Consider the following 10459-nt stretch of genomic DNA (forward strand, 5'->3'; position numbering starts at 1 on the left):
GTTTGACAAAGACTAGATTATTAATTCTCAGATTATAATACTGAGACTAATTTGTCTCATTAAGAAGGTGAGATAAAATAATCTCAACTTTGATGAGATATCCCATCTTATTCCTCTTATTAAACGATCCCTTAGGGCTCGGTTGGTATGTGATATCAGAAAAATAATCCAGGTAACTGATAGAAGTATTGTTAACTCCCTATTTTTGAGAGGTTACTTGCAACGATAGTATTAGCTAGGCAATCAAAACAGAACTAATAAAATATGTCCTAAAATGAAAAAAATAAATTGAGCTGGCTAAGCATTTAATGACCAATAAAAATGAGAGCAGAGAGTGATTCTGTAAACGAATGCATGGGAGCATTCCTGATCCTAATCGAATCAGAAATTCCAACAACCCAAAAAATCAACAAAGCTGTTGGATATTGTAGCATGTTCATGAACTAGTAAAGTGAATTTATTTAGATGTTTTAGAAATTCTTTCATCTGAGAACCTTCCGCTCGTATTTTTAAATAGGTGTTTCAAAAATTAACTTTGAAAATTAAAAATCACAGGACAAGAAGTGTTTTTTCTTGTGTAGATTTCTCTGGATCTAATTTCAACCAATTGAGCCTATAAATTTCGAATATGAAATAATATACATCACCACAAAGACTTATATCCTAATTTTTTTTTTAAATGACAATTCCTAAAAAATAGAGTGTTTATACACTCATGCCGTAGAAAGATCTCCTTCCATTTTTATTTAAGAGTCTCGCTTTTTTTATTTTTTTTTTAGTTTGTTTCAGAATAATGCCTTTTTTAAATAATTGGTAACTCTCTCATTTCAACAGACATCACAAGAATCAAAAGACGTTTAATAACTCTTATTTTTAAAACCATTGTCTGTGTGAGCTTATTTATATTATCGGTGAAAAATTCGGATAAAGAAGATAGTTACGGTAAGTTAAAGAGTTAGTGTAAAACTTTCATACGTTTTTTTTTTTTTAAATTACCTTTGTAATGAAAGGAAACAAAGAAAAATGTAAAAACAAACTCTCACTAGAAATTTCCATTCTGTCTGTGTATATGTCTGAATATAGCTTTATGTGCGTGCTAAGTTGCCTAGATAGATGCACACATTTTTCGTACAACCCCTTGATAATCATTACACCATTCTTTATCTCTCATCCATACTACGACAGGTACTGTACTGAACCCAACCCCACACCCATACCCTATTTCCATTTTCTCTACATTTTTTTCTTCTATATATACACATGAGCTTCATTTAGACGGCTATAAGTTTTCTTCTTCTTAGCTTGTGTTCTTTTTGGTTTCTGAATAGCCCCACAAATTGGAAGAAGAAAAAAAAAAAACAACTTGGAGAATTTAATTTGACCTGCTAAATCTTGAGAGTGTTGATGTGCATGAATGGATTCTTCTAGTGTACAGCATCATCATCACCAGGTAAATATTATATATAGAGAGAGATGTAAAGTATGGTGTTATTACCTTAGGCAAAATGATGGTTTCTTTCTTCGTTATCATTCTTAATTTGTCTTGGTCACTTTACTGGGGATCTTCTATTCTTTGTTTCTTCTTCCTTTTTTTGTGTGTTAATAACTGTCTGTTTGCATACTTAACCTAATACAACGACATAATGTTTCATGAAAAGCAATTTCCAATTGATATTTTTGAATGTAAAAGCAAGGTACCCGTAAATCCCTTGAAATCATGTAAGCTTTTATTTCAACTGACTATCATTTAGCAAATTTGTCAATGATTCTAAGAACATTGTTTGAGTTCTTTGAATTTTATTGACTCTAGTATCGATATGAATAAGTACTGTATTGCGAAAATTCATCATAAATTGACTAGTTTTACGCTTATGCTTCTTTATGTGGACTTGGAACCAGCAATGCGAGCGACCAAGTTCTAATCTCTCTTTTTGATTGGTACTCATACAGGAAATGTCATCCCAAGCACTGGAAAGCATGTTGGTATGCACAAAACCAGAGCAAGAAAAGAAACCAAGGCCTCAAGATGAAGCACAAAAATGTCCAAGATGTGACTCTGCCAACACCAAATTCTGTTACTACAACAATTACAGTCTTTCTCAGCCCAGATACTTTTGCAAATCTTGCAAAAGGTACTGGACTAAAGGAGGTACACTAAGAAATGTTCCAGTTGGCGGTGGCTGTAGAAAAAACAAAAAAACATCCTCAAAGAGATCAACCCAAGATTATAACAGCCCTAATAATCCAATTATATCTTCCTATGATTCCACCACTGATTTGAGCCAAGCATTTGCTAGACTCCAAAAACAGACAAATGGGCATTTGGGAATTGATCAAGAACATAATGATAATAACAATATTATGTCAATGATGTATAATCCTCATGCCCCTTCTAGCTTTCTTGATGCACTAAGGGGTGGTTTTCTTGAAAGTGCCCCAAATGGATTCCACCAAAACATGTATTATGGGAACATGGGGCAAGTAGAAAATGGAGGATTAGTGGAAATGGGAATGAATTATGACCAAGAAATGAGTGGTACTACAATGACAACACTGAAGCAAGAGATTTGCAGCATGGCAAGAGATCAAGGTGAGAATAATAGTAGAGTTTTGTGGGGTTCTCCATGGCAGATTAATGGAGATGTAAACATGAATATGGGTGATTTTGAATCTACAAACAGGCAAAGTTGGAATGGATTTGAGGATTCTTCTTTTCAAGGACTTTCCAATAGTAGTATCATTGTATGAAGAGTGTATTAGTCATATGACTCATATTACATGCCTTAAGTACTGTATCTGACTCATATTACATGCCTTAATTAATGTATGTATTAATATTAGTATTGTAATTTCACTGTCAATTTTTTGGAACCAGCTCCCCTCCAGTATGGTATTTCTCAAGTTTGTGCACATCTATTTTCATTAAACCTGTACTCTCCACTTACAAATCCATTGATCAACAATTGTCTAACTAAAATAATTACCTTAACCATGGTAAAATCAGTAGATCTCAATGTTTAATACTTATCTTATTGGCAGCGTAAACATAAGGTGAAATCTTGCTGCCCAACTTGGTTCTCATGTGTTAAAGATGGAAATCTAACTCAAGATACAAAAATGACTGGTTAAATGTATCATGTGGTTTAGACACTACTCAGGAAAAAATTACCTTGTTAAAGACAATTTTTCCTTGTTAAAACATGAAGAGTATAACGGTAAAACATGAAGAGTTACCTGGTTAAAGACAATTTTTCCTTAGGAATTGCATAAACTCTCTCTCTCAAAAATTAACTCTCCATAGTATAACGGTAGCTACTAATGTCTCAAAAATGTCCTTGGCGCATATGTCAAGTCTCCTCCATCGCATTCGTGACATAGCCCTCGCGATGGTGAAGACCAAAATTTTCCCTTTATCCTACACTGATCGCGATCTCACTTCTCGCGATCACGATGCACAACTCAGTCCTCTCTTCGGGTCGCGACTTGGTGACCGCGATCGCGATGCACCAAGTGATAGCAGAAAACCAAACATACCAACATATCCCAAAACATCATATAAACCGAGGGAAAGTCTCAAAATATTACTCTCTCCGTCCTAATTTATGTAATACATTTCGGATCTCGTCAGTCAAATTTTCTTAATTTGACCGTGAATCCAGACATACAATCTTTAAATTTTCTGAAAAATAATTTACATACTCAAAAACTACATAAAAAGTACTATAAATCACAATAATTAGCAGTTTAAATTATTTAAAGGGCATACGAATAAATCGCGATTAAAGATTTTCTTGTTTGATTCTCTAAAAATGAAAAGTATCACATACATTGGGACAGAAGAATAGATGCATTTACCAAAAATGAGGAATTGGGCTGTTACATTCTCCTTCACTTAGCGCAATGTTCATCCTCAAACAACCTGACATCAATCCTCGTTTTGCCCACAAAATTTCTGTCCAAACATCATTTTCCATACTGTATACCTAAAAAAAGATAATTTTAGTCTTGCATAGTGTAAGTTTTTGGTGAAGGGCTTCGAATGACCCCATTTTGTCCCCTACCTAGGTCCCTAATGCAAGTTGGTGCGTGGGTGGGTGGGTTATGATTTGGCATTCAAGGAAAATACTGTCAAATTGTCCAAAAGCAAGCTCCCAATTGTCAATATCAGACATTCAGAAGAAAAACATACCATATAGCATAAAATATTCTTAAATAATAGCATAAAATATTGTAAAACCTGTCACGCCCAAATCTTGAAGTAAGATTTGGTCTGGCAAGAGAAGAAAATCTATTACGAAATTAGTGCTCATGCTTCACTGAAATTCCAAAGCTTAGAAAGAAGAGAGAAAGTCCCAACAAACCCTCAATTATTATTTAATTATTCCTCCATAATATTCGTTCAGTTTTAAATAATCATCGGATCTACCTTAAAATAAGAAACAATCATCATAGAATATCTTGAAAACAAGCTACCGTCCATTTTAATAATCTATCATTTGATGACTAGGTACAATAGTACCAGCTTGTAAGTTGAAGATAGTGTTCAGATTTCACAGATCCAACTGTGAAGCATCAATGTCTGATTTTAAATCTGTCACATTCACTTTCCTTAATCAAACCAACATAGTAACTCCTTAAATAAATGGATGTCAGTTATTTGCTCCTTTTTATTACTGACTAACAAATTTAAAGGAAAAAAACACTTTTACTTACCAAAATATTCCAGAACTTGTGAGTTTTTTTTTTTTTTTTTTGGTAAATAAACGATGATATTACTAGAACTTGTGAGTATTTAACATACCATAATTTATAACATTTATATTGTCATAAGAGTATTTCAGATATAGAGATGAGGTTTTTATTCTAAGACCAAAAATGGAGTTAACATACAAAATTGGACAAATATTCCAACTGAATATAAGAGACCAAAGTTTAAGTTTCACTAATTTGTCCATAAGTATTAGACAAACAAACCTAAGACATACACAGCTCATGAAACAAAAAATGATTCAGCTGAATGATAACACAATTGACACAAAGTTCATACATATTTAAATTAAGCTGATCTAAGAATGGAAAACTCTATGTTTCTTTTTTCCCTTTGTAAAGAGGTTCTTCTGACATCTATTACATGAGAGGGCTATTTAGAAGTCCATGCCAAGAAGAACCCCCAAATCCATTCCAACTTTGCCTAATTGTAGATTCAAAATCTCCCATATTCATGTTTACATCTCCATTCATCTGCCATGGTAAACCCCACAAAATTCTACTATTATTCTCACCTGGATCTCTTGCCATACTGCACATTTCTTGCTTCACTGTTGTCATTGCATTACTGGCAGTAGTTGCAGTAACACTCATTTCTTGATCATAATTCATTCCCATATCCACTAGTCCTCCATTTTCTACTTGCCCCATGTTCCCATAGTACATGTTGTGGTGAAATCCATTTGGGGCATTTTCAAGAAAACCACCCCTTAGTGCATCAAGAAAGCTAGAAGGGGCAGTAGGATTATACATCATTGACCTATTATTATTATCATGTTCTTGACTAATTCCCAAATGCCCATTTGACTGTTTTTGGAGCCTAGCAAATGCAAGACTCAAATCAGTGGAGGAATCATAGGAAGATATTGGTACTGTGAGAGGATTATGAGGGCTGTTATCTTGGCTTTTCTTTGATGATGATTTTTGTTTTTTTCTGCAGCCACCACCAACTGGAACATTTCTGAGTGTACCACCTTGAGTCCAGTACCTTCTGCAAGATTTGCAGAAGTATCTAGGCTGAGAGAGACTGTAGTTGTTGTAGTAACAGAATTTTGTGTTGGCAGAGTCACATCTTGGACATTTTTGTGCTTCATCTTGAGGCCTTGGCTTCTTTTCTTGCTCTGGTTTTGTGCAAACCAACATGTTTTCTAGTGTTTGGGATGACATTTCCTGTTAGACCACAAATTAAAAAGAGACATTAGTACGACAGAGAGGGATTTAAGATTTTAAATTTATGAGTTTCTTTAGCAATCTCAAGTTAACATACAATAATAATCAGACCAGCGAACTGAGTTTCAAGCTAAATATTCTTATACATTTAATGAATCTTTTAATACATGTACCTGATCTAGGCAAAAGTTATTGAGTCCACATGAATCATGAACTAGATTCGTCCTCGATTAGAACTTAACTCTTCCACTCACATTTTTGGTTAATTGTTGATTTCAAGTTCATATAGAAAAGTGTAAATTGTAATACTATTAGTCAATTTATGATGAATTTCACAGTACAGTACTAATTCATATAACTACTAGAGTAAATCCAAGTACCTAAATAATGCTCTTAAAATCATTGATTAAATTTGCTAAAAGATAGTTTAAATAAAAAGAAAGCTTACATGCTTTCAAAGGATTTACGTATACTTTGCTTTTACATTTAAAGTATCTATTGAAAATTACATTTTCTCTAGATTTCCTTTCTTTTTTCTAACAGGCTCTCTTGAATTTTAGCAAGATCCGCCAAACAGTTTTTTTATGCAAATAGAACATTAGTAAAAGGAAAAAAAGGACACCAAACTCAGCTTAAATCCAAAGAGAAGAGAACTTAAAACTAAAAGCAACACAAGAAGTTCAGATCAAGTGAATTAAACTAATTGGTTCACTAATCTTGATAAGAAAAAGCTATTAGACTACTGAATTATGATTTAACACAAATGAAGAACATTAGTTATTACAACCATAATTTTTTTAGCTTCAATAGAAGACAAGGAAAAAGACACAAATTATAAAGGAACAAAAAACACATAGAGAGAAATATGAAAACACAAAAAGAGAAAGAAAAAACAAACACTAACAAAGTAACCAAACAAAGAATGAAAGAAAGAAACCATCATTTTGTTTACATCTCTCTCTCTTTAAGTATAATATTTACCTGGTGATGATGAAGCTGTGCACTAGAAGGATTCATTCATGCACATTAATCAGCTTTGTAGCTCTCTAAAGATTTAGCAACTCAAATTCAATTCTCCAAGTTGCTTTTTTTTTTCTTCAATATCCGGGGCTATTCAGAAACAAAGAACACAAAGATTGATCTATAAAACTTCAAGAAAACCAAAAGGGGTTGATTTGAATAGAGAGAAAAAGAGAAGAAGTAATGCAAAAGCTAAGAAGAAGAAAACTTATGGCCGTCTAACTCAAGCTCATGTGTACATATATAGAGAGAAAAAAGATAGAGATAGAAAGAGAGGTATGGGGTGGGTGGGGGAGGGACTGGGTTCAGTGGTTAGATTTCTCATATGATCACTTAACTACAAGAACAATATACTTAGTATAATTTTATAGATGGGATCTACAAAGTGCGTCATGAATGTACACACATTTTATCCCTATCTTGTAAGGATGAGGCTATTTTCGATAGATCATATCTGATCACTTAACTAACAAGATATTATTTTAAAAAAATCACCTTTTTTCTTTGAAGGAAAATATTTTATTCATGAACTCATTAAATCTCTTGATGTTTTTTACAATCTTCACAATATCTCCTTTTTTTTTTTTTTTAATGAAAATGCTAGTAGTATTCTTATTTCCAATAGTATGAAACTTACATTAACTCAAAATGGAAAAACCTATTTTCATATAAATTTGACTATAAATTTTAATTAGACATGAATTAAAATACCAATCCTAATCAATTTTAGTTTCTTACAACTTTAAATTGTTATTTTTAATATTCTTGATTCTAATTTCCTTCAACAAAAAAAGTTACTTTTTGAAATAATAATGATTAGTTGAGTGATTATCTTGAAATTAGCTAGGCGTAGTATAGACGGTATGAGAGTGAAAAAAATGGTGTAATGATTACAAAGGGATGTATGAGAAATGTGTGCATCTATTGTATCTAGGCATCTTAGCACGCACATAAAGCTATATTCAGGCATTTACACAGAGAGAATGGAAATTTCTGGTGAGACTTCCTTAGATTTTTCTTTGTTTTGTTCATTACATTGTCGATTTAAAAACAATGGTGTTAAATTTATATTCAATGATAATATAAGTGTAGGAAATCAATCCGTCTTGTATTGATGTATCAAAGTTATTATATACAAAGTAGGTATCCCTAATTAGAATGATACTAGCCTAAATTACAGGACCTGATTACAATCCATAAGGAAGGGAATATTTACAATATTTATACTATTACATAGTCTATCACACCCCGCGATCGAAGCGGGAGGTTGTCGTACGCTTAAGCGTCCACGAAATCATCAAAGAGCACGCGCGGAAGACCTTTAGTGAAGATATACGCGATGCGGTAGCGGGACGGGACGTGAAGGACACGAACTTCTCCACGGGCAACTTTCTCACGTACGAAATGTATGTCCATCTCGATATGTTTAGTGCGTTGGTCTTTGACCTGGATTACACGATAGGTATATGGCACTAACATTATCACAATAGACTAATGTGCGTGACCGAATTGACAACGGAGCTCCGAGAGGTTGCGAAGCCAACGGGACTCGGATACTACATTAGCGACGCCACGGTATTCGGCCTCGGCACTCGATTTAGACATAGTGGGGGGCTGCCGTTTGGATGACCGGGGAGAGGAGGTTATCGGTAGGGAAGACACGGCCTAACCGGATGTGGAGCGGCGAGTGTGGGACAACCGCCCCCGATGCGTCGGTATAAGAGACAAGAGAGCGATGGAGGACTTGTACGGATGGAGACCAAAGTCGATAGTACCTTGAATGTATCGGACTATGCGTTTAAGAGCATGCGTATGGGCGACCTTAGGATAAATGCGTGTGAAGGCATACTTGTTGAACCGCGTAGGAGATGTACGGTCGTGTGAATGTGAGTGCGCACGCGGGCGAGCCAACTTACGATATTGGGTGGGATCGTCGCAAGGAGGGCGGCCGTGGCACCAAGTTTGGCTTTGGTGTCGTAGGTGTACGGCGGGGCTTACGAGCGGTCGTGCCGCGCGCGCTATAATGTCTGCTGCGTAATTTTTACGAGAGAGAAACATGCGTGTGAAGTCGGATAACGGCGATACCCGGAAAATAGGCCCAGAGAGCCCAAATCCTTCATAGCAAATTCGGCACTAGCGAGACATGATGGATTTCGGAGAGCATCGAGAGAAGGCTGTGAGAATAATATCATCAACATATAGCGGGGAGAATGTAAGCAATGTCGAGAACCTCGACAATAAATAAAGAGCCGGTGATCGGTCTGTATGTGAAAAACCAATGGTGGAGACATAGTACGCAAGCGTTGGAACCGTGCACGGGGAGCTTGCTTAAGGCGTACAACGATTTCTTCAAGAGACGAGACATGATGGGGATGTTGTGGGTCCTTAAACCCGATAGGCGATGCATATAAACGATCTCGTTAAGATTACGTGTAGGAAAGCATTCTTGACATCCAAGCGATGAATGGGCCAAGAGTGTGTAAGTGCAATGCTCGAACGGTGCGAATAGTAGCCGACTTGACGCCGGACCGAAGGTCTCGTCGCGATCAACTCCGACTGTTGAGACACTGCCATCGCGACAGACGGGCTTTGTGCCTCTCGAAAAGAACCATCGAGAATTCTTTTTATGACGAAAAATCCACATAGAACGAATAAGATTCACATCGGGGGACGTGGAACCAACTCCCGCGTCTTATTATTAATTAGAGAATTATATTCATCAACCATGGCAGACTTTCCAATTGTGGTCATTTAGAGCGTTGACGGGATTTCGCGGGAGGCGAGATGGAGAGAGAGGGAAGTATTTAAGTTGAAAGGTTGTTTGGGTTTGAAAATCCGCGTTGGCCTCTAGTAACCATGCGGGAGGGCTGTTTGGGCGATGACCGCGGGTGGGTGGTAGGGCTGGCCAGGCGATCACGGGTGGGGCGGTGGGGGGGAGGGACGAGTGGGCGTGTCCGGCTGGTGGACTGGCGATCACGGGTGGGGCGATGGGGGAGGGGCTGGCGGCCGTGTCCACGGGTGCAGGAGCGGTGGAGGGGTGGACCGAGGGAACGACGGGAGGAGCAGGTGGAGATAGAAAATGCAAGGTATGTGGGGAAATGCCATGGTCCAAGAATTCATAGGACGTTGGGGAGGGGAGTGCAATTTGGAGAAGGAAATTGAGTTTGGTCAAAGAGGACATCTTAGTGAGATGATGATTTTGTTGGTGGACAAATCATAACACTTATATCCTCATGATTCGACGGATAGCCCAAAAAAACACACGGGGTGGATCTTGCTTGTAACTTATGAATAGTCGTAGATGGGAAAAGTGGATAGCATAGACACCCAAAAACCGGAGATGAGAATATGAGGGGGTTCGTTGATAGAGAACTTGGGTTGGTGATTTATGCCTAAGGACTTTAGTGGGAAGTATATTGAGGAGGTAGGTGGCCATTTGGAGAGCATGATGCCAAAAAGAGGGGGACGGAGGAGTGGACAAGAAGAGTGCGCACTATGTTGT

At 36.7% G+C, this 10459-nt stretch overlaps 2 protein-coding genes across 2 annotated transcripts; one reads left to right on the plus strand and one right to left on the minus strand.

Moving 5' to 3' along the window:
• Window positions 1-1193: 1193 nt before the first annotated feature.
• On the plus strand, window positions 1194-2874 carry LOC132065645 (dof zinc finger protein DOF2.1-like). The gene is made up of 2 exons (XM_059459129.1): window positions 1194-1450; window positions 1951-2874. Exons 1-2 carry the CDS (start codon window positions 1415-1417, stop codon window positions 2746-2748), a joined length of 834 nt encoding a protein of 277 aa, XP_059315112.1. The 5' UTR covers window positions 1194-1414; the 3' UTR covers window positions 2749-2874.
• Window positions 2875-4894: 2020 nt separating this feature from the next.
• LOC132065646 (dof zinc finger protein DOF2.1-like) lies at window positions 4895-7245 on the minus strand. The gene is made up of 2 exons (XM_059459131.1): window positions 6919-7245; window positions 4895-5937 (listed from the first exon to the last, which is right to left on the minus strand). Exons 1-2 carry the CDS (start codon window positions 6952-6954, stop codon window positions 5128-5130), a joined length of 846 nt encoding a protein of 281 aa, XP_059315114.1. The 5' UTR covers window positions 6955-7245; the 3' UTR covers window positions 4895-5127.
• Between the last annotated feature and the right edge of the window lie 3214 nt (window positions 7246-10459).

Source organism: Lycium ferocissimum, chromosome 7 (assembly GCF_029784015.1).
Source record: "Lycium ferocissimum isolate CSIRO_LF1 chromosome 7, AGI_CSIRO_Lferr_CH_V1, whole genome shotgun sequence".
Classification (NCBI taxonomy): Eukaryota; Viridiplantae; Streptophyta; class Magnoliopsida; order Solanales; family Solanaceae; genus Lycium; species Lycium ferocissimum.